Genomic DNA, 23,761 nt, shown 5'->3' with positions numbered 1-23,761 from the left:
CATCCATGCATCCATCCAGCTATCCACCCATCCATGCATCTATCCAGCTGTCCACCCATCTATGCATCCATCCAGCTATCCACCCAGCTATCCACTCATCCATGCATCTATCCAGCTATGCACTCATCCATGCATCCATTCATGCATCCATTCAGCTATCCACCCCTCTATGCATCTACCCACCCACCCATCCATTTATCCTCCCACTCTTCTATCCACCCATTCACTCCCCATCCCATCTGTTCATCCATGCATCCATTCACTCCTTCATTTACACTTGCAAGCTTCATTCATTCATTCATTCGGCTCTATGCCAGATCCATGCCAGGCCCTGAGGAATAAAGGTGCCCAGGAACTCAAGTCTAGCAGGGGAGACAGGAAGGCTTTGGGTTCAGCCATGTGGTAAGTGCCCCTATAGCGGGAGGACCAGCGTGTTCCCAGGGGGGAGAAGGAGGAGTTCGGTGTAGGAGGGAACATTTGGGGGCATCTTCCAAGGATGAGAAGGCATTTAGCACGGAGAAAGGCAAGAGGCAGGCCCTCTGTGCGGATGGCCCAGCATGTGCCGAGGCTGAGAGGGAGGGAGACACAGAGTCCTAGTACAAGTGCTGAGCCTCTTCCAGACCTCACAGAGAGCCAGGCAGCACTGGGACGGGCCCTGGGGCTCAAGCTGTGACTCCACCCCCCTCCCCCCATGGCCTATCCTGCCTTGGGATTCTGCCCAGCAGGGGACAGCCCATTGACTGGCCCCAAGATGCCTGAAGAGCTGGGGGAGCGGGGCCATGGTAGACTTGTGAGTGTGAGCATGTGAGTGTCTGTGTGATTTCAGAGCAGCCACTTCCCACTTACAACCCCATTTTGCTGGCACCACCTGCCACCCCCCACCGCCCGCACGCCCATCCCCCTGTGCTGGGGCTGAGGAGGTTAGCATGTGGCACAGAGTAGAGGACCAGCGGTGGCTGTAGTGTGACCAGGGACTTCAGGGAGGAGCACCAGGAAGCCAGGGCTCCTGGCAAGTCGATTGTCAGCACCCAGGATGTGACCTTGGGTCTTATCAGAAGGCTTGCAGTGTGGGGAGTGCACACATTCCTTAAGAGGACACAGGATGACTGTCCCCACCAGGCTGGAGGTGGAACACCAAGGTCAGCTGATAAGGTGAGGAACAGATGTGGTGATGACACCATGCTGAAGCAGCCCCCTGGTCCCACTCCACCCCCTCTTGGAACGGTTTAGCCCCGTGAACATGTAAAGTCACAGACACGACGTCTGGACAAGAGTCTGTAATCTGTGAATGGGTGACTCCCCCTGAGTGTGTGTAACATCTGTGTGTGTGACACCTGAGAACTTGGGCTCAGGCTGTTGGAGTCAGCTGGTGTGTACACTGCTGTAGGCCCCAGGCATCGACTTGATCAATTTTCCTTCCCCAATCTTGGCTGCGTGGGTAGTGTGGCCCCTCCCTGAACCTTTTGGATTGTGGATGTTGGTGAAAAGCACTTAAGGTGGCTAACGCACTTGATGCATATGACATCTTTTATCTTTCCATCTCACTCCCTCCGTCACTCTGACTCCAAGAGTTCTTTTTTTTTTTTTTTTGAGAAAGATTAGCCCTGAGCTAACATCTGCCACCAATCCTCCTCTTTTTGCTGAGGAAGGCTGGCCCTGTGCTAACATCCGTGCCCATCTTCCTCCACTTTATATGTGGGACGCCTACCACAGCATGGCTTGCCAAGCGGTGCCATGTCCACACCCGGGATCCGAACCGGAGAACCCTGGGCCGCCAAAGTGGAACGTGCACATTTAACCGCTGCGACACTGGGCCGGCCCCTCCAAGAGTTCTTCAGTGCCCCCCAGAACCTCCAGTCCATGGGTGCTGGCTCCTTTCCACTGCCTCTCACCTCTGGCCTTGCCCAACCTGAGCCCCTTGAGAACTTTCTCAAGGCCCCGCCCCCCATCCTCTCTGCTTTGGTCACATTCACGGGGAAGAAACCCCGACCCTCAGCCCACTCTGGATTTGTACCCTTGACTGTGGATGTGCCTGCAGAGTCAAATGACCTCGCTGATCTTGCTTTAAATTTATGATCCCAAACCTCAAGCAGGCCCTCCTTCCTGCTGGCCATCCTTCTATCTTCCCTGGTCCGCTCACTCGCCCACCAGTGCTCCTGTATGGCAATTTCACACCTTCTCCTCAAGCCTCCACCGCATTCTCCTCCACCCTCGCTCTCAGCTGGGGACCATGCTTCCTCTTTCCTATGAAAATCAGAGGGAATTTCACCGCTCACTTGAGCTACCCACCCCCGGCCCACTCACTTGGCCCTCTCGCCTCTCACCGCAGATGAACGGTCCAAGCCCCTCTCGGAGGCCAGCCTCCACCCTGTGCACTGAGCCCATCCTCCTCGCTGTTCAAGGATGTGGCCCCAGCAAGTGCCCCTGCTCCCCTTTTTCTTCAGTGGATCATTTCCATCCACCTAAATCACCATTTATGGTGTTTAACACTGTCTTTTAAAAAATCTCTCAATTCCACTTGTTCCTCCAGTAACTGTCCTGTTTTTCCGTCTCCTTTTATGATAAAAGTCCTTACAGGAGTCATCTAAGCTCGTCTCTAATTCCTCTCCTCCCATTCTCTCTTGAGGCCACTCCAGTTCAGGCTTAACCCACCAGTCCGCGAAGGTACCCTGGAAAAGGTTAACTGTGCTCCACGCTGGGGAACCCAGTGGTCAGTTCCGTCCTCTCTTCTTACTTGGCCTGGTGGCAACGTTGCCCACAACCAGTCAACCTGTCCTCCGTAAGCACTTTGGTCTCATGGTTTCTGGGTCCTCCCACTCGCCCCGTTTCCTCCCACTGTTGTGGCTGCTCCTTTTCAGCCTCTTTTCCTGGGTCCTCTTCACCTCCTGACTTTTTAGCATCCGAGCGGCCAGGGCTCAGGCCTTGGATCACTTCTCGATCTACCCCCATTTCCTGGATGGTCTGGTCCAGGCTCCTGGCTGTAAATCCTGTGGGGGCCAGCCTCCAAGATGGCCCAAAGGATACTGCGGAAATTACAGGGTGTGGCTTCCAAGGTCAGGTCATTAAAGACATCGTGGCTTCTGCCTGGCCCTCCCTTGGGTCACTTGCCAGACGCCACATTGCGAGGCCACTCAAAAAAGTCTGGAGACAGTCCACATGGCGAGAAACCGAGGCATCCTGCCAGCCATGCGAGTGAGCCACCTTGGAACTGGGTCCTCCAGCCCCAGTCGAGCCTTCAGAAGATGTCGGCCTCGGCTGACATCCTGACTGCAAACTCCTGAGGGACCCCGAGCCAGGCCACCCAACCAAACCACTTTTAGATTCCTAACCCACGGAGATGGTGCGAGATAACAAATGGTAATGGTTTTACGATGCTCAGTTTTGAAGTCATTTGTTACACAGCAATAGAAAGCCCATTCCAATGAGCAAATGTAGATTGAAACCCCACAAAGTTATGTCTCCAATCGGAACCTGTCCCTGAACTCTAGACCTGCATTTCTAGCTGCCTACTTTGCAGCCACATGTGGCAATCCAGAGGCAGCTCGCACTGAACGCGCCCCAAACTTACTTAGCTCCTGATCTTTGTCCTCAAATTTCTTCCTCCTGCAGGCTCCATCCTTCTAGTCGCTGGCCAAAAATCTCGGAGTTATACTTTTATTCCTCTTTCTCTCACATGCTGCCTCGAGTCTATCAGGAAATCCTGTTGGCTGTGACTTCCAAAGAAATTTGGACTCCATCCTGATTCAAGACTCCGTTGTCTCTCCCTTGGGTGTTAGCCTCGTCCCTGCTCTCTCTGACCCCATCCTTGTCCCTCTAGTCCTTACTCAGCGCGGCAATCAGACAATCTTTGTAAAACACAAGTCAGACCATCGTGACTGTGCCCGCAGCCCCCATGGCTCCTTTTTGACTAGGAGTGACAGCCACTACGGTGGCCGCAGACCCCTTCAGTTCTCTGAGCTTCCCCCTCACCTCCTCCTAGCCCACTGCTCCAGCCCCTCTGGCCTCCAGCTGCCCCTGACTCGTTCCTGACTCGGGGTCTTTTTGTCACTGCTCTGGCTTCCTGGAACGCTGTTCCCTCAGCTCTCCGCAGGGTCCTCCCTCAGGTCCTCCATGTCTTTGCTCTAACGTCACTTCTCCACGAGATCCTCCCTGCCACTGTCTAAACTGGGTTCCTTCCCTCCCTCAGGCTTCCTCTTCCCTCTCCTGCCTCATTTTTCTGCTTTGCCTGTGTCACCATTGACTTATTCATTAGTTCTTGTCTCCCCTCCTAGAACGTAAGTTCTTCCAAGGCAGGGGTCTTTGTTTTATTCACTGCTGAATCTCCAGAGCCCAGAACAGTGCCTGGCACAGAGGAGGCGCTCAACAAATCTTTGTAGAATGAATGAAAAGCTGATGTGAACCAGCACGGCTCCACGACACTACGGACTCGTGCTCCAGCTGTCTGGTATTGGAGGAGTGGGCTCGAACGGAGCTCCGGAGCGGATGCTTCTGAAGGATGATGCCACGGGATGCAGGGTGGTGCCGCCAGGCTGCAGGATTTGGCCACCGTCTCAGGCGGGAATAGCAGGAGTGGGGAGTCTGCTGGGAGCACAGGTACCCCAGATTGCTTCTGGGCCTCCGAAGCCAGGTCACAGGCGTGGGTAGAGCCACTGGAGGTCCACTGATCGCCGACTCCCACTGAATGCTAACAACTCGCCAAGGCCGCACTAAATCGCCAGTGCTCCCAAGAGCCTCTGAGGTGGGCACCGTGACAAACCCTTTGCAGAGGAAGAAGCACGTCCAGTTACTCGGTCAAGTTCACACAAGCTGGCACGTGGTGATGCTGAGATTAGGATGCAGACAGTGGGGCTGAAGCTCCTGCAGTCTTATCCACGAAGCCGTACCACCTCTCGGTCACTGGGAAGGAGGGAGACATTCCATTCTGCCCCTCACAAGAGAGATGGGACCATGGGGACACAGGAGGCTGATCTGCCAACCCAGCCCCTTGATGACAGAGAGGCATGGAAGATCTGGGCACAGCTTGTGAATGACACAGTAGCCTACTTTGACTAGCAGTTCTGGGGGAAGTGTGTGTGTGTGTGTGTGAATTAAAAGACCTGGTAGGCTGGCTCCGTGGCCGAGTGGTTAAGTTCACGTGCTCTGCTTCAGCGGCCCAGGGTTTCGCTGGTTCGGATCCTGGGTGCAGACATGGCACCTCTCATCAGGCCACGCTGAGGCGACATCCCACGTGCCACAGCTGGAAGGACCCACAACTAAAATATACAACTATGTACCGAGGGGCTTTGGAGAGAAAAAGGAAAAATAAAATCTTTAAAAAAAAAAAAAAAGATCTAAAAGACCTGGTAATGCCCTGGGGTCCACGAAGCTTTGCTGTGCGACCTCCCCTTGAAAAGGGCCTTCCTGCCTGGGCTGCAGTGTTGCTGGGACACGGTGGCAAGGAGTGGCTGCAGGGACTGAGCTCAGGGCAGTGCGATGCTGGGGCCCTGGGCCACTGGGCCACAGCCAAGATGCATTCGGGACATCTGTCAACACCTATGTGGTTTAGAGATACCTGGGCAGGGGGCTCTGTACCAGATGCCATTTCCTGCTGCTGAGGTGCCGGAATGTAACCACACGTGCTTGCCTCCTCAGGCTGAGATGTGGAGGCTTTTAGAGGAGGCTTTTAAGAAAAAAAATGTGGAATATTTATTCAATGGAATATTACACAGCAATAAAAAAGAACAGACTATTGTAAAAGTAGTCATAACTCTTACATGTAGCAACTTGGATGAATCTCACAGGCATCAACATCAGCGAAAGAAGCCAGACACAAAAGACAACATACTGGATGCTTCCGTTTTTATGAAGATTCAACTTATATGAATTTCTATGAAATATATCAGTTACAGACTGTCGGAGGAGATCACTGAGAGGATGCAGTCGCTGGTTGACCTGCAAGCTGGCCCAGGCAATCAGAGGCTCCTCACCCGCTCCCCTCTCCTTGGAGTGTGTGTTCTGTCCACTGCTCCCACATTAGGAGCTGTCTCAAGAACATAACCTTGAGAAAGTACGGTGCTGCGAAACCATCTGGACTGAATATGTGCCTGAACCCCGTTAAGGCCTCTATCTAAACGTTAAGAGTCTGGCGGGCAGGTGTGAAGATCTGCTCATCTCATGGGCACCTTGTAAGTTCCTTTGCGTATTAAAACTGCCACCTACCAAATGGGACAATGCGGATGACTGTGTCTTGCTGACAGAAGTCCTGATGGTTAAACTGATTCAACCATTTAGCTGTTGGTCCAACTGTTTCCCCTCAACCTCTATATCAAATGATTCCCTTCAGGAAATGGCAAGAGGCTGTTTGTATGGCTGGGTCACTGGTCAGCTGGGCCACCGGTCAAGAACTGGTCAGCAAGTGGGTGGCGGGGATGCCTGGGAGCCCTGGAGCCATCCAGGCAAGATGGAGCCTTGGGAGACAAGGGCTGCTAAGTCAGAGCTCAGCTCAGCCTCAAGCTGTGACAAGATCGAGCCTTCACAAATCAAGCCTGTCATCAGTTATTGGCCAGGGCTTGATCCCCCGGGGGCCTGGTGTAAATCCAACCAGGTCTGAGGAGGTGCCATGGCTCTGAATTTCCATCCTCTTGGCTAGTGTCCTCCCCCGCCCCCCGCAGTGGGTATAAGGCAGAAAGATGTTCATGGGTCCGTGCCACGTCATAGTAGAGGGCTTCTGCCCAGTAATAATATCACTCTTAGGGTTACAGGGCTTTAAAAAATATCCCCCTGTAGGATCTTGACCAATTTTGTAGCTAATTTAGCAATCTTATTTCAGGATTCCTTGCTTTTTCCCCCTTGACTATATATATATGTGTGTGTGTGTGTGTGTGTGTGTGTGTGTGTGTGTGTGTGTTAGTTTCTTGTATCCTCCTTCAAACTGGCTTTGTCATCTTGCTGACTCTGTCATCTCCCTCATTAAGGAAGCGTGCTCCTCTCGTTGCATGGGGATTATTTTTAAGTTTTTAATTTTTTTTTTAAAGATTGGCACCTGAGCTAACATCTGTTGCCAATCATTTTTTTTCTTCTTCTCCCCAAAGCCCCCCAGTACATAGTTGTACATCCTAGTTGTGGGTCCTTCTGGGTGTGCTACATGGGACGCCGCCTCAGCATGGCCTGATGAGTGGTGCCATATCTGCGCCCGGGATCCAAACTGGCAAAACCCAGGGCTGCCGAAGTGGAGCGTGCGAACTTAACTACTCAGCCACGGGGCTGGCCCCTATTTTTAAGGTTTTAAATATTCTACCTACACAGTCTCTCTCTCTGTCTCTCTCTTGTTACATCAGGAATCATGGGCCTCCTAGAAAGGCCCCCCGGGGCTGACAGATGCCGAGGGCAGCAAGGCTGATGGGCACAAGTCCTGAGGGCCTGTCGGTGGCCAGGACAGTGATCACGGCTGGGAGCTCAGGCAGCCAGGCCTGGAGAGGGTAATGGGTGCTCCGGCCCATGGGTGGGGTGGAGGAAGGAGCTGAGGCCCAGGGCAGGGATAGTCCCATTGGTGAAGGGGGTGAGGTCTCAAGGGAGACCCCAGGAGGCCCTGGCTACAGGATGAGGGTGGGGTAGGAGTGGGAATTCAAATTCCAGATGCATCCCCAGGCCTGAAGGGAGTTGAGTGTTGGGCCCGTGGGGAGTACCTCCTCCCCCATAACTTGACTAACAAAGGGGAAGAGACTTCTCCAAGGCCATGGGATGGGTAGTGGCTCTTCCTGCCTCTCCCTAGTCTCTTTCTGCCCTTTGGAGTTAGACCAGGTACATCCTGGGAGGGGGTGCGGCCCCCTTCCAGTCCTGCCCCGGCCCTTATCACAGGGACCTTGACCTTGAGGCTGACACCAAGCAGACCTGGAACCTCCTCTGGGGTGGGGGGAGCTCAGAGCCAGCGAACCAAGGGAGGTGGGGTGATGTCAGATGGTAGCCCAGCTCAACTTGGAGCTGCTGGCCTCCTGCTCCCGTCTGATCCCCAGGGCCCACAGACACACGGGGAGCTGTGGCTCAGCTGCGGAGAAGTTTACTGCAGGGACCTGGAGAGGAGCTGCTGGAGGGTCTTCCCGAGGTCGGGTCCCGTCTCCAAGCTTGGGCCCGGCCAGGGCTGACGTGGGTTTCTGTGATCCTGGGGAACGTCAGCCTGTGGGATGAGCAGGTCTGTCTTCTGGGAGCTGGGCTGCTGCAGGCACCGGGAGCTGAGTGCGTGGCACTGGGCAGGAGGGCCCTCCCTCCCCCATGCACCACTGCACGGAGGCCCAGGCACCTGGAGCAGCGCTGCCCCCTGGATGGCCTGGGCATCCTCCTGGATGACCTTCTCGTCCTCCTGGATCGCCCTCACTTCCTCCTTCAAGCTCTCATACAATGAATTGGGCTGGAACAAAGGGTTGCGGGGCCCAGAGGCGGGCAGCGGATAGAGCCAGACTGCCCCAGTGAGGCCCCAGCAGAGAGCTGGGCTGGGAGGCAAGGAGGCAGGAAAAGGAAAGAGGTGCTGGGCGAGGGTCTCACCAGACTTTGCAACTTCTCCCCCAGGGCCAGGTTGTCTGCCTGCGTAGTGCTCAGCGAGGCCCAGAGCCTAGGGTTGACAGAGAGACCCCTCAGCCCCCAGGCTCTGGTCCTAAGCAGCCCCTCCTCCCAACACACATGCCTCCTGCTTGAGCTGCGACCTGGCACAGCCACCTGGGGCTCGGGTTTCACCAAGAGCCAGGGCTTGTTGTCCTGGCAAAGTGACAGGCGGGGAAGAAATTGTTCTCCCCAGGTGACTCACAGCAGGGGACACAGACAGGGACAAATTGTGCTTTTTCTCTTCTTTAGCAAGAGAAGGGCAGGCTGTTTCGTCGCGCCGTGCAGGCTTGCCTAGAAATCCTCAAAGGCAGCATCAGGCTAGCCCCCCCACCCTGGTGGGCGGCCGTGGGGGCCATGACAGGATTCTGTGTGATTCGTGTGCGGAACTAGCCCTGCCCGGGCGCTCTGGGCCAGCTGTGTATGAATGAAAGCGCTGACCGCTCAGACCCATGGTCTGATGTCCCATTTCCCCTCAAACAGGACCTCGGTCTCCAGGTGGGGATCTGCTCCTGGAGGGGGGCAGGCGGCCGCAGGATTGTGCAGACCGCAGCTCCAGAGGCGGACATGCAGAGAGCAGACCCCCACGCCCCTGGGGCTGGTCCCACTCACACAGGGGGAGGACACTGATGCTTGGGAGGGAAGGGACTTGCTGGCCAGTGAGGAGGTCATCCACAGTAGAACAGGCAGAAGGCAAGGGAAGGAGGGAAGGAGGGAGGAAAGAGGGCAGGAAGAAAGGCAAGTGAAGGAGCAGTCACTGCTGTCAAGCCACAGGCCCGGACCTCCATGGGGAAAGCCCTGTCCCCCGACCTGCGCCCACCTGCCCTGGCCTGGCTCACCTCATGCAATCATTCTGCAGTTGGTTGATTTCCTTCGCGGTCCGCTGGGGGCCCCAGTCTTCCTTACCCAGGAACTGGCCCTCTTGGATCTCCAAGTCCCTGGGGTGGGTGCTCAGTGAGCGTTGGACCAGAGGGTCTAGAGGCTGGGGGAAGGGTCTGGGGGGCAGCCGGAGGCCCAGGCCCCTTCAGTTCTGTGTAGGCCTCCCCTCTGCCCATCGCAGGGCTGAGTCCAGGCCCAGATCCGAGTGTTGATGGGGAGGAGAAGGCCCCTCCACCCCCCTCCCCTTCACATACTCGCACAGCCTTACTCCTCAGGGTCTTTGGGCTTGTGGGGCTCTGCGGTGCTCAGGAGTGTGAACAGGAAGCTGACAGTGGGTTCTGGTTGCAGATCCAGCTTCTGTTCTGAAGAAGGTGGCTTTGGCAGAGAAGAGGCTGTGGTGACTGAAGTGGCATGAGGCTGGCAGCCCAGGAGCCTGGGTCCTCCCACACCCTCCAGCAAGCCGGTGGGCTGCAATGGCTGGGAGTTCAGATCTCCACCCAGGCAGGGGAAGAGGAATTTCTCCAGCCCTCCTGCCACCCCATCCTCTGCCTTGGGAGGTCCTGGTGCTTCCTGTCACCTCTGGGTCCAGCTCCCTGGAGACCTGAGGCTCTTCCGGGTTCTGTTCCTCAACAGGCTGCACCACTGGCCTCTCCTCGGATTTGGAGTGGGCTCTTTGTCTGCCACGAAGAGACTGAGGGAGACAGCAACCCGGCTGGTGAACCATGCCCACCGCCCCTGCTGGGCTCCCCTCCTCAGCCTCGCCTGGCTTTCCTTCTCCTGCCTAAGAGCCTCCACCGCCAGCTCTGTCCAGCAAACCAGATCTCTCAGAGTTACGGTTGCCAGGTTTAGCAAATAAAATAAATAAATAATAAGTAAAAATAAATGAAACCAAAACATAAAATAATATTTTATAATATTTTATATTATAAAATATAAAAATATAATAATATAAAATTTAAATAAATAAATAAAAATTTAAAAGTGAATAAATAAAAAGCAAATAGGGGCCAGCCTGGTGGCACAGTGGTTAGGTTCGCACGTTCTGCTTCTCGGCAGCCCGGGGTTTGCCCGTTTGGATCCCGGGTGCGGACATGGCACTGCTTGGCACGCCATGCTGTGGTAGGCATCCTACATATAAAGTAGAGGAAGATGGGCACGGATGTTAGCTCAGGGCCAGGCTTCCTCAGCAAAAAAGAGGGGGACTGGCAGTAGTTAGCTCAGGGCTAATCTTCCTCAAAAAAAAAATAAAAAAAATAAATAAAAATGAAATAAAAAATGATTTAGCAAATTCATTTGAGATGAATTTGAGTTTTGTGATGAAAAGCAAATACTTTTTAAAGTATAAGTATGTGCCATGCAATGTTTGAGATATACTAAAGCATGATTCACCGTTTATCTGAAATTCAGATTTTACTGGGTGTCCTGTATGTCATCTGGCAACCCCACCAAAGCTACAGGCTAACAATATTTTATAAACGGAACCCCTGCAAATGCAAGGGGTGCGGGGGGTGGGGAGAAGGGCTGGCACTATTTAAAGGAATCCTATAGAAGCTCGTAAGAGACTGGAAAATCCCTCCCCTTTTTGGTGTAGAAATCAGCTATCAGTTGGCCGTTGAGAAGTAAATAGTGTGGTATTCACACACTGTGGATGCGTGTTTCTGATCCACCTAATCTTCCACCGTCCTTGAACAAGCCTCTGCTCAGATCAGCCAGGAGCCTCACTTCCCACCATCATCCCAAACTGTCCCCAGTGCCACACCCCTGCCCATGCTGTTCACTCCACTCCCTTCCCTCCCCACTCTAACCTGAACTCGGCCCACTCTTCTCTGCTGAGCAAAGGTGCCTCCCCCGGGACCCCCGGGGACAAGTCTGCAGTGGAGCCGGGGCTGGGCTGCACCTGGGGAGGCATCCATTTCCGCGAGGTGGTGGGAGATGTCCCCCCGGGCAGGCTTGAAACAGCAGCTTCTCCCCAAGTCACCGAAAGTCTTAAGTCAACAGATGGACTTGTCACCAATTTTCCACTCTCAGATTTTTTAGAATCTTGTGCATCTGCTGGCCAAATGGTGCATGACAATCCAATTAGAGGACAAATAGTGACCTCGGACGTGTCCTTCTTCATACCGAGCTCCACAGGGGCCTCTGACAGGTCTGTGGATTGAGGCAGGGATTCTGTGTAATGTGCTCTCTGTGTTATATCAGACCTTTCCAGATGGCCTGAAATATCACGCTTCCTGTCCACATGACGTAAACAGAATCCCGGTGGCCTGCAGTGCCCTGCAGAGGCCTGTAGCCCTGGGGACTCGCCAAGCTCCAGGTGGTACCCATGCTCGGAAGCAGGCAGTTCTGTCATTGCATAACAAGATCTACAAAACTAGCCAGCAGCTCGCCCCTGGTAATGTCGCTTTGGAAACCAGGCCTAAAGAAACGACTGCGAAGGAAATAACGTTAATTCACACAGAGGTCCACAGTAGCTGATTACACCAAGAAGAAAAACTGGAAGCAGCCTGAAGAGCCCAAATATAAGAAAAGCTAAGTAATTTATGAACACGAGAGAATACAATCCACTCGGCCGTTGATGGTCCCCAGTAAACCTCGGGCGACCAACCGCTGTCTGTGGGACAGGCCTTGGGCCAGCTCCTGAGAACACAGATGATCCTGGCCTGGGTCTGCCCAGGAGAAGCTCCTGGGGATGGGAGGCCCCAGGTTCGCAGGTGACCACAGTGCGGGAAGATGTGCCATACAGAGGCCTGCACAGGAAGCCCCAGCTGAGAGCAGGGAGCATGTAGGCGGCTCAGGAGCTCGAGAGAGACTCTAGTGAGGAGGCGCTGCCTGATCTTCAATGACAAGTGGAGTGTCTTGGCGAGAGAAGGGCAGTCCAGAAGAGGGAAGTTTGGGCAGGACAGTGCCAAAGGGCATGGTGTGTTCGGGGGTGGGGGCTCCCGCTGGGACGCAGGGTGAGCTGGGTAAGTGTGAATACTCCTGGCAGATGTGTACAGCACCTGGGAGAGTGCAAAACACTCACCCTTGAAAACAATCCAAGGGCAATTCTGTAAGAGGGGTGGGTTAGCCCCACTTTTCATAAGAGAAAATTGAGGCTCAAAGACTCGCCTAAGGCCTCTGAGAAGAGGCAGAGCTGGGGCTCAGACCTGGCGCTATGAGTCCCCACCAGAGGGCTGTCAGAGTTTGAAAAGTTCATGAAAGGAAGGCAGCCTGCTGGAGGCCCGGATGTTGGGAGGACCACCTGGGCCTGGGGCCAGACCCTCATCTGAAGAGGGGGCGGGTCACCGGGGCCCAGGACACAGGCTGAGGGGGCAGGGGGCCCATGGACTGTCCTGTGGAAGAGGGGGGGTCAAGTGCACTCCCAGGGGCACGGGGGCAGGTGTGAGCCCGGTGGCCGGCCCCACTGCTCGTGTGTGCAGGGGTGGGACCAGAATTCCTGCTGCGGGAGGTAGGAGGCTCGTGCCTGAGTGCAGGCTCCCGAGGCCCCACTGCTCCCAGCTCCACCTGCTCCTCTCCCCCTGGGCACTCAGAAGCTCTCCGCCCCCTGCTCCTCCAGGAGGGGTGTGGGCTGCTGTGGACGGGAGGGGCACGGCCTGACCCGGCTGGAGGGAAACCACATCTATTCACCCATGATGCCCCTGGATGCTGGAGAGACAGACACAAATATGATTCCGCCTCCACCCTCCAGGGAGCTCAGACTACTGTACCAACGTGTGTGCAGAACAGACAGACTAGAGCTTAAAGGTACTGTGATGGAGGTCTGTGTGGGGTTCAGGGAGTCAAAAAGGAAGGAGTGGTCCGTTCTACCTGACAATAACTATTGTTCATTGAGCACTTATTATGTAGTAACCACTCATATTAGTTCATCTGACGCTAACCAAAACACTCTGAGGTAGGTACTGTTATTGTCCTCATTTTATAGATAAGGAAATCAAGGCACAGAAAGGCTAATTAACTTGCCTGGGGTCACACAGCCAGAAACTGGCAGTGCCAGGATTCAAACCCCATTGGACCCTGCAATCTGTGCTCTTACCCATGATGCTACCACTGCGGATGGGACAGGCAGGTAGGAAAGGCTGAGCAGAGGTGATGAATGAGGCAGAGCTGATTGATGCAGGACTCACCAGGTGAGACAGGAGTGGGGCGGAGCGGGCAGGAAGAGAGCAGTCTGAGCAAAGGCTCGGAGGCGTGGATCTTGTCGCAGCTCAGGGTCTGCCGTGGTTGTGGCCCTGGAGTCCTCACGAGCCCTGCCAAGGAGCCGGGACCAGCAGGGTTCTGGGTTGCAAACAAGAGAAAGTAATGGGCTGGTTTGAGCAGAAAAGGAGTTTACTGGAAGGGTACTGGGGAGTCACAGAACTCAGTGTACAGACTCAAAGGGCAGGAGGTGTTGGGACACTGGCTGCCAGCACCACACGAGGGCTCTGGCGCAGGAGCGAACCATAGTGTTCCAGGATGGCAAAGCTCCGGGGCACTGGACACGTGGGGCTGCCCGCTTGCTGAATCCTCAGTTGTCCTTCCCTCTTCCCTGGCCCTCGCTCCAGGGGGGAATTTGATTGGCTGAGGTCAGGTCAGGGGCCCACCTCCCCGTTGCCAGGATCAGGGGGAGCAAGTGTCTGCCCTCTGCAGGCCCACGGAGGGAAGTGGGGTCCTGCAGCCAGCCCACTTGTACAGGTTGGCATGCTGGGTAGCCACATCCGATAACCATCCATTAGACCACCACATGGACAACAGGCAGTTACCAAAGGTTTTGTTTTTAAAAATTTATTATGGCAAGGGGCCAACCGGGTGGCACAGCGGTTAAGTGCGCATGTTCCACTTCAGCGGCCCAGGGTCCGGTTTGGATCCCAGGTGCGGACCTACACACGGCTTGTCAAGCCGTGCTGTGGCAGGCATCCACATAAAATAGAGGAAGATGGGCGCAATGTTAGCTCAGGGCTAATCTTCTTCAGCAAAAAGAGGAGGATTGGCAGCAAATGTTAGCTCAGGGCTAATCTTCCTCAAAAAAAAAATTGTGGCAAAATGCATAAACTTTACTGCTTTAACCATTTTAAGTGTACAGCTCAGTGGCATTAAGTGCATTCACACTGCTGTGCAACCATCTCCACCATCCATGTCCAGAACATTTTCATCTTCCCAAATTGAAAGTCTGCACCCGTTCACTAACTCCCCATTCCTCCTCCCCCTGCCTCTGGCAGCTACCCTTCTACTTTCTATGAATTTGACTATTCTAGGAACCTCATAGAAATGCAGTCATACAGTATTTGTCCTTTTGTGTCTGGCTCATTTTATTTAGCATACTGTCTTCAAGGTTCATCCACGTCGTAGCATGTGTCAGAATTTCACTCCTTTTGAAGGCTGAATGATATTCCATGTATGGATATCCCGCATTTTGTGTATCTATTCATCCATCGATGGGCATTTGTTTCCACCTTTTGGCTACTGCGAATATGCTGGTATGAACACGAGTGTACAAATATCTCTTTGAGACGCTCCTTTCAATTCTTTTGCGTATTATACCCAGAAGCGGAATTATATCAGAGTTTTAAGCAGGGGAGAAACAGCATCATATTTTTTCTCTTAGGAAACTCATTCTGGCTGCAATGTGAATAGTTTGGAGAGGGGAGAGATTAAAGGGAATGAGACCCACTACGAGGCCGGGACAATTGTCCGGTGGCTGTGGGGACGGAGGGATGTTGAGGAGGTTGGGGCTGATGGGATGGGTGAGGGAGAGAGCAGAGCCGCAGATGACCTGGTTCCTGGCTTTTGTGACTCTGTCAGCTGGCAGCGATGCCAGTGGCATAGGGAGCACAGGAAGAGGCGAGCAGGTGGGTGAGCTGAGTTCGAGATGACTTCTGAATGGAGATAGTTCGAGAAGACACTTCTAGATTCTGGTCTGAAGCTCAGGAGAGAGATATGGGTTGGAGATAAAGACTGACCCATCTTGAGCAAGGAGGCGGCCCAGAGAACCTGAGGCCGTCCAGGGAGAGCAAGCAGATTGGAAAGAGGGACCAGGACTGAACCTGGGTGTCCTGACATTTCAGCAGAAGCCAAGAAAGGGGGATCAGCAGTGCTATGGCCCCAAGAGCGCTCCAGCCCAGGCTGCAGAGGCCCAAGTCTGTAACATCAGGCATTAGGGGGTCACTGGTTACTTCTGCCCGAGCAGAAAACGGAGTGATGAAGGCACTTGGAGTAAATGAACAGAAGCGGAGAGCACCGTCTGAACATTCTTTCAAGGAGCTGAACCTTGAAAGGAGTAATGGTAGTAGCTAAAAACAGATGCCGGGCTTTTCTCGGTTAGGGTTAGGATGGTTGGTTTTTTTTTTTTTTTTTTTTAAAGATTTTATTTTATTTTTTCCCCCCTTTTTCTCCCCAAAGCCCCCCGGTACATAGTTGTATATTCTTCGTTGTGAGTCCTTCTAGTTGTGGCGTGTGGGACGCTGCCTCAGCGTGGCTCAATGAGCAGTGCCATGTCCACGCCCAGGATTCGAACCAATGAAACACTGGGCCGCGTGCAGCGAAGCACGCGAACTTAACAACTGGGCCACGGGGCAGGCCCAGTGTGGTTGTTTTAATGATAAAATGAACATAAGCCTGTCTAGGACTTGTAGGAAAATGAGGCACAAGGTCTCAGAGATGAGAGAACTGGGTCAAAAGCCAAAGCGGAGAGCTTGGCCTTGAAAAGCGAGGCCCACCCTCCTCTGGGTAGGGAAGGACATAGAAATGGGAGGTGTGGGGAGAACTTAAAGGCCTTGATTTGTTCTAAGGACTAGGATGCAAGGACAAGTACAAAGAGGGTGAAACGGGAGACAGGTCTGTGCCACTTGCATGGAGTTGCGCGGATGTCCCTGGGCGTCCTCAGGCCGAGTGGAATTCCCGGGAATCTGCATCTTGGCCCAGCTCCCCAGTGGGCTCTGTGCCCACGGCTGGACCCAGTACAGGGGAGGGGGGTTAGGTTCCCAGGCACCAGGTGAAGCTCTTAGCAGCCTCACCCCGGACCCGACTTCTTTCCTCCTGGGACAGGAGGGGATGGCGCTCCCGAGGCCTCCTTTCCAGGCAGCCCTACCTTGGAGGAGTGGGTGCCAGACAGAAGAAACAGACACAGGGCAGGGCGCGGTGACCTGCGACAGGGCTACTGGAGGCCAGACTGGCAGCCCCCTGCACAGGACAACACTGGTGACACAGCCCAAAGAAGGCCTGGCTTCCTGGGCCCATATCTCGCCTCTGCCTTTGACCCAAAAAAAGAAACACAGTCTACGAACAGGCAGAAATCCTTTAATCAGGTTTACTTTAAAAAAGAAACTCTGATTTTTCCTTAAACTCCACAGTCTTAGTTTTTCAGAAACAGAGAGAAGTTTGCAGCGATGACATCGACTCCACATCATCCGGCTACTCTCGGTCCTGCAGCAGTAGGACTCTTCCAGGAGTTCCTCCCCGCCAGCCGGTGAGGACATGAATCGTTCAGGCGCGGTCCAGCTCAAGGGCATCTGGCGTGCAGGGCAAGGGGGGCTTGCTTGCGGGCTCTGACAAAGCGCGAAACCTTGAACAGGTAGCCTGGGACTCCCAGGCTTTGTAAAGAGTTTCATCGGCGCCCACGAGACCTGCGCCGTTTCAAGTCCCCTAACCGGCAAGCGCTCATCTTCCCTGACGTTCTCTGCTACCCAGCAGCCCTCCACACCCATCTTAGCCTCTATTTCCACGCCTGTGAACATCAAAAGGTGCCTGGGCACGGCGGAGGGCGTGGCTGGGCAGTCTCTGAAAGCACACCTTTGCCAGCATTGAGAAAAGAGAAATGGGACGGAGGGAAGCAGGGTTCCCTGGAGACAAAGAAACGAGCCCCCCAGTTCAACTCCTAGCACTTCCCTCAGGCAGTGTCCTCATGTGGGAGGACATCACAGAAGCTAAAAGTTAAAACTGCTCTCAACCCCTGTCCCTTCTGCCACGTGAGAAAAGCTTCCTAGAACTTCATAAGCGTAGGTGCAAAATGCTTGTGGGAATAGGACCGTTCAACCCATCAACCTTGCTTCTACAGCTGAGCAGACTCTGTGCACTTTGTTTTGTAAGAAAAAGGGGTGAGTGATCCGGACTGTGCAGGTGTCTGGTCCAGATGCCCTGAGTCTCGGGTTCTGTGTGTCTGGAGCCTGCGGCACCTGGCGGCGGCCACACCCTGAAATGAGCCCTCTTTGTCCCCAGGGGCCAGGGTTCCAGCAGCCTGGCATCTAACTAACCATCTCAACAGCAGAACACAAAACTAGAAAGAACAGCTTCCGTGGAGTAAAGGCTTACGGTCTGAGACCCAGCCAAGGCTCCAGTCCCTCCTTCAAAACTTAAAGAATCTAAAGGCTGAGTGCCCAGCTTCTGCCTCACAGACAGAACCGTCCCTGGTCCATGAATTCTCTCCTGCACCATCTACAGAGCCTAAGAGGAAACCCAGGCCTCTTTATAGAGATGGGCTCATGGCCGGGAACCAAGCCACCGACAGAAGGCAATGAGGAGAGAGCCCGAGGCCGGCCAGGGCCCTCGGCGCCCGTTTCTGTTGGGCTGGTGCAGAGCAGCCACATCTCCCAACGAGAGCAGAGGCAGAGGCACTCTCTCACGCAGTCCCCAGCCCCTTCACCTCCTCTGGCTGCGAGACTCTGGGAGGCGGGAGGAGAGCACAGTGGGCCTCGACTAGAGACAGGACACCAGCAGGACACCAGGCAGGACCTGTTTCCTGAAGCAGAGATGGCTGCTGCCGCTGCACAAGCCTAAGGGGACGGGCCCCCATGTGTAGCAACAGCACATGCGCAGGTTACAAGGCCAGGGGAGGGGACCCCAACTGTCTTCTCCACAGGGAGAGGGGACTATGTACAGGAGGAGGAAGGGACAGTGTGGCCAGGTACACCCCTATTTCATCTCATTCAACCAGGAGATCAAACTGTTCAGCAGCTTCAAATTCAGCATTCATGGCCGCGGCCCACTCATCCAGCTCCGATTTCTGGGGGAAGAAAAATGGGGGCCAGGTGAGTGGGGAGGGGACACGTTGGCTGGAGCATCTCTACCCACATCCTGCAGGATGTGCTGCCTTTCCCCAAAACAGCCAGAGTGGAGCCCCGGCCTGGCACACATCTGACGGGACAGTGGAGGAAGGCTCCTGCCCCTCACTCACCAGGATCTCTGGCGGCTTCTTCTTCTTGCGTTTCTCTTTTACGACTGGTGGAGAGATTCCCGGGAGAGTGGTGTCTGGGGCCCAGGGCTGCGCAGGGACCCTGGGGACCTCAGTTAACTTCGAACACACCACGGGCGAGACTCCAGACAAGTCCCCCACCTTCAGCAGCCCCTCGAAGCCAAAGCAGGAGTGGCGGCCCGGGGTGGAGGTGGCACCGAGGGTCTCCAGCCGGCTGTAGGACCGCCGGACCTTCTTGGACATTTCTAGGTCTCTGGTGTCCAGGTCTTCCCCGGAGTTGGACTCGACGTTCAGGGGCTGCAGCACAGGTGTGGTGGTGGGTGTGCTGGGGACACTACATGTCTTGAAGAGGTCCTCCTTCGTAGGCTCCTTACTGGGAAGGTGGTTTTCTTTCTCCAAGAAAAAAGCAATCTGCACCAGGACAGAAGAGAAGACGCCTCCCTGTTACTTAGCTGCATTACCTGCTTCCAGAAAGGCCCGAGGAGACTCAGGGTGGCAAGGAAGACCCACAGGGCAAACACTTAAAAGGAAAAGAGGAGACGGGTCAGGTGACAGCAACTCAGACCCTGAGACAGACGTGGGGAGGGGAGAAAAGAACAACCAGTCATGGCTTCCGAGGGGTCCGATTTTGTGACACGAGACTTGCCACCACCCGCTGGTGCTGTCAGCTCTGTGTCCAAATGTGACTGGAGTCTAGCCACCCCTAACTGACACCGGCCCCCACTACATGCCACCCAGACGAGTTCTACAACCTCCTAATGCTCTTCCTGCTGTCAGCCTTGCCCTGTGCGGTCCGTCTGCCACACAGCTGGCGATGATTTTCCTAAAATGTCCGTCCTGTCCTTAAGTACTTATTGGTCACCTGCCCGGCTCCAGGCCCTGGTCTAGACACTGAGAGAACAGCAGGGAATAAAACAGAAAATCCTTGTCCCCGTGGAGCTGCCATTCTAGCGGGAGCACAGATAATAGGGACAACCATGTGGGACGTTAGAGGTGGTAAGCACTTTGGATCTGGAGTCCTGGGGTGGGCTGGAATTTTAAGTAGGTGAAGGTCAATGTAGGGCTCGCTGAGGTGGCATGTGAGCTACAACTTAAAGGAGGTGAGGGAGTGAGTCATCTGGAGGAAAAGTGTTCCAGGCAGAGGGAACAGAATATGCAAAAGTCCTGAGGCAAGTGTGCCAATCAGAGTCAAGGAACAAGGTCAGTGTAGCTGAAGCAAGAGGAAATGAGAGGAACTGAAGAGGGGGTTTGAGAGGTAATGGGGGGTTATAGGGTGTTTTGTAGGCTACTGTAAGGGGGGACCCATGGAGACACTGAAACCGAGAATAAAGGAGTTAAAATTTCCCTGGATTAGGGGAAAAGCGTGCCTTGTATCCACAAGGCTGATGTGGGAAATAAAGTAACCAGCTTCTGAGCTTGTTTTGCAAACAGCAGGAGGACCACTGATAAGAGAGCAGCTTGCTGATGCCTGTACGCCCCCCCACCCCGCCGCCTGACTAAACATAGTGCAGGTGCATCGGAAGCTAAAATGACAGCCTGTAAACTTCAGGCATCATAGACTAAAAATCTACCACATGCAACACATAGAACCCCCTGGAATTTGCACAAGAGGCCCATGAAGACACATGAAAGATGGTTGCGCCTGCGCAGAGGACTCTTAAAACTTCAGCCCCCAAGGCCATATGCTCCCCCGCCCCGACCTAAAAGCCCAAATAAAAACCCTTGCTTGTAGTTTCCAGAGAGTTCGGGATTACAGGATTAGCTGCCCATTCTCCTTGCTCAGCGCTTTGCAATAAAATTCCTACTCTCTTCCACTACCCCGCCCCCCGCATCAGAGGTTGGCTTGCTACAGGGCACGTGAGCGAACCCACTTCCGGTTCAGTAACAACCCTTGCGCTAGGAGACCCAGGGAGCCACAGCAAGGTTGGGAACAGAGAAGGGCTTACTCTGACGTGTGGATTAAGAGGTTTACATACTGGCTCCTCACAATCCCGCTCTCAGCGCCAATGCCGCTTGTTGAGGAGGCCATCCCTTGCCGCAGAATCTAGATCAGCCCCTCTTCACCTCTGCCAGTTCCTGTCACAGTGACCTCTTCCCTGCACAGCAACCATCACGATCTGATTTTGCTTGTTCACTGGCTGACTGTCACCCCAACTAGAAAGGGAGCTTCCTGAAAGCAGGGGTCTCCATCTGTCTGGTTGGCCTTCACTATGCTCGGCACCTTCAGCAGAGCCCTGCGTGCAGCAGGTGTGGACAACTCACCCAACTGATGTACAGTCACCCCCCTTATCTGTGGGAGACATTCATGACCCGCAGTGGGTGACCGAAACCACAGCCAGTACCAAACCCTAAATACACTATGTTTTCTCCTATACATACACACCTACGATAGTTTAATTCACAAATTGGGCACAGTAACAGAATATCTGAACTGCTAGCATGACCACTCTTGTGCTTTGGGGCTATGATTACAATAAGGATTACTGGAACACAAGCACTGCGATACTGTGACAGTCAGCCTGACAACAGAGATGGCTACTAAGTGACTAAGGGGCAGGTAGCGTGTACAGCATGGATCTGCCGGACAAAGGCATGATTCACACCCTGGGAGGAACGGTGAGTTTTCATCATGCTAACTCAGAATGGCGCCCAATTTAAAACTTACGGATTGTTCAAAGGAAGAAGCAAGAAACCAGACATCTTTAACAAAGGGGTTGATAACTAGTCACAACTAAATGAGAAGTAGTCTGGACCTTACGGATAGAGTATACACTGAGAGTAGAAAGTGGAGATCTCCAATCAGAAACACAGAAACTCAAAGACAGAAAGCGGATCTCTTCACTCTGTTTCATATTCAGTTCTCTGTCCCTCTACCAAAAAAAAAAATTAAACTAAATTAAAACTAAAACAAACAGGTGCCTATGCACCATTTCAAAAAAAAAAAAAAAAAAACTTACGGATTGTCTATTTCTGGAATTTTCCATTTAATGTTTTCAAAACACAGCCGACTGGGGATAACTGAAACCTCAAAAAGTGTAACTGTGGATAAGGGGAGACTACTATACACCAAAGTTGGCAGTGAGCTTTCTGGCAGCCAAGATAAGGCAGGAAACAGGACAAATTCGACGACTCTTGTGGTCTGATAGAAGGAAGTGTATCGGTTATCAAGAGAGGCATTTCCTGGCTACAAGCTCTGGAGAACCTACCCCACAAGTCTTAGTAAAAGGGATGCAGAACAAAATGGAGTCACCCCTGACTTCTTCCTCATCCCCTAAAGCCAAGCAGTCATTCAAGTCCGTGCAGCTTTTTTGCTCACTATCTCATGAATCTATCATTCAACCAACAGGAATGAGTGGCCACCACGCAGGAGGCAGAAGTCTCTGCCCCCAAGTCAAGAAACATGCAAACAAATCCTCCCAGCTATGATAAGGCTCAAGGAGAACTACACTGAGAGAAGCGACAGTGATAGGACAGGGGTGGTCAGGGAAGGCTTCTGGGAGGAGGTGTCCTTCGAGCTGAGTCCTGTGTGATGGGATGGTCACGTGGTGAAGCAGGGAGAGGAGCATCACTTTGCCATTACCTTACTTCAGACCCCCACCATCTCACTTCAGGATTCCTGTCACGCCCTCCTGCCTGGTCTTTGGGTTCCCCGTAGGCTTTCTCCAACCTATTCTCCATCCAGCCCCAAGAGGGATCTTTCTAAAACACTCAAGCTTAACTCAGTCGCTACCATGCTTATTGTCCAAAGGCTGCCCACAGAGCCAAGGATGAAGCCCAAGCTCCGGAGCATCTGAAGACCTGTTCTGGCTTAGCATGTTCCCTCTTGACAAGATCTGCTGCAGACACGCCGAACCAGCTGCTGTTCCCCAAACCTGGTGGGTTTTTTGTGGACTCCAGGTCTCTGCAAACACAGCTTCCTTTGCTCCAAACACTCCTACTTGTCTTTAAAGACTAAACACTCAGTTTAAACTTTTCTTCTCCTGTGAAATGTTCCCTGAGCCACCAGGTCTGGGTTAGGGGCCTTTCGAGCATCTAGTTCTTTCATTATCACACTCCTCAGCACACCACGTTATCACTGGTTCATATGTCTCTCTCCCCACTTGACTGTACACCCCGTGGGCTCCTAAAAAGCAGTCAGCATTTCTCATTCATTATATCTTCAGGCACAGAGTTTGTTAATGAAACATCTTGATTTCTGCTAAAACCGTAAAAACACTGAACACGTAACTTATCTTACAACAACCATAAATAAAAACCGAGGACAAGATGGAGTAGGAAGAAAAAAGAGTAGTTAGGACACAACTCAAGTTTTAAAGGAAAATGGTAGAGAATACCAGGACATCAAGAACTAAACATATTAGGTCTACAAGGAGTAAGCCAGACTGGCATTGCATGCAGGCATCCAAAGGCAAACTGTCTCAAAAATACCGCAAAACAGCTCCCTGGGCAGATGTGAGTAGCCACTATGCCCCTCCCGAGCTCTAGAATGTCCTGGATTCTACTCAGCTAAGCAGATGAAAATGAACTCACCCTAGGGCTCCTTCGAGGCGAGTTGACAGATGGGATCTGTGGAGACAATATTAATTGATCACACAGCCGGCCCCCATTTTGGCTCCCCTCCCGCAATCCCTCTCTCCACCCTCACCTGTGCGGCATGGGCCACGATCTTCTTCAAGACGATGGGCTTTCTGACGGGAGCTGCATGGGGTGCCTGGAGAAGAGGGGTGACCATGAGCTGTACATTAGGCCAGGGGTCCCGCGGCAGGAACCGAAGAACCCGGGGCTCACCTTTGGACAGATTGCAGGGAGGGTACTCGGGAGATCAGAGCCTGATTTCCGCTGGGACCTCCGCAGAGATTTAGGAGATGGGGCCGCGGGCCCTGGGAAGAGGAAAAGGAGGTATGGGAAGACTCTAGACCTTCGAGTCTAGAGTCTAGAGAACAGGGCCGTCCTCACGGGACTGCGTCCCTCAAACGGCCCGGCCCGTCTCTCCCGCGCGCCCTCCGCTCACCCGAGCTCTGGGCGGCCCCTCCGGACCGCGTTCGCCTCGCCGACATATCCGGCCCTGGTCTCGATCTCCGCCGCCGCCGCTGCCGCCGCTGCCGCCGCCGGAGCTCGCGCCAACCGGAGGGCCGTGTGAGACACAAA

The 23,761-nt window shown here is 53.7% G+C and overlaps 2 protein-coding genes across 2 annotated transcripts; both read right to left on the bottom strand.

Moving 5' to 3' along the window:
• Positions 1-8,035: 8,035 nt before the first annotated feature.
• On the bottom strand, positions 8,036-13,487 carry LOC124228992 (uncharacterized). Its single transcript, XM_046644103.1, has 7 exons — positions 13,484-13,487; positions 12,736-12,782; positions 10,028-10,141; positions 9,719-9,825; positions 9,411-9,509; positions 8,518-8,584; positions 8,036-8,383 (listed from the first exon to the last, which is right to left on the bottom strand). Exons 1-7 carry the CDS (start codon positions 13,485-13,487, stop codon positions 8,036-8,038), a joined length of 786 nt encoding a protein of 261 aa, XP_046500059.1.
• A 3,215-nt stretch (positions 13,488-16,702) lies between these two features.
• On the bottom strand, positions 16,703-23,704 carry CDCA5 (cell division cycle associated 5). The gene is made up of 6 exons (XM_046644000.1): positions 23,625-23,704; positions 23,402-23,493; positions 23,259-23,324; positions 23,144-23,179; positions 18,596-19,024; positions 16,703-18,424 (listed from the first exon to the last, which is right to left on the bottom strand). The coding sequence occupies exons 1-6, from the start codon at positions 23,668-23,670 to the stop codon at positions 18,344-18,346; spliced, it is 750 nt and encodes a 249-aa protein (XP_046499956.1). The 5' UTR covers positions 23,671-23,704; the 3' UTR covers positions 16,703-18,343.
• Positions 23,705-23,761: the final 57 nt, after the last annotated feature.

Source organism: Equus quagga, chromosome 17, assembly GCF_021613505.1.
Source record: "Equus quagga isolate Etosha38 chromosome 17, UCLA_HA_Equagga_1.0, whole genome shotgun sequence".
In the NCBI taxonomy this organism is placed as follows: domain Eukaryota; kingdom Metazoa; phylum Chordata; class Mammalia; order Perissodactyla; family Equidae; genus Equus; species Equus quagga.
The sequence above is the reverse complement of the archived record's forward strand: the minus strand, read 5'-3'. Positions and strand labels throughout refer to the sequence as shown.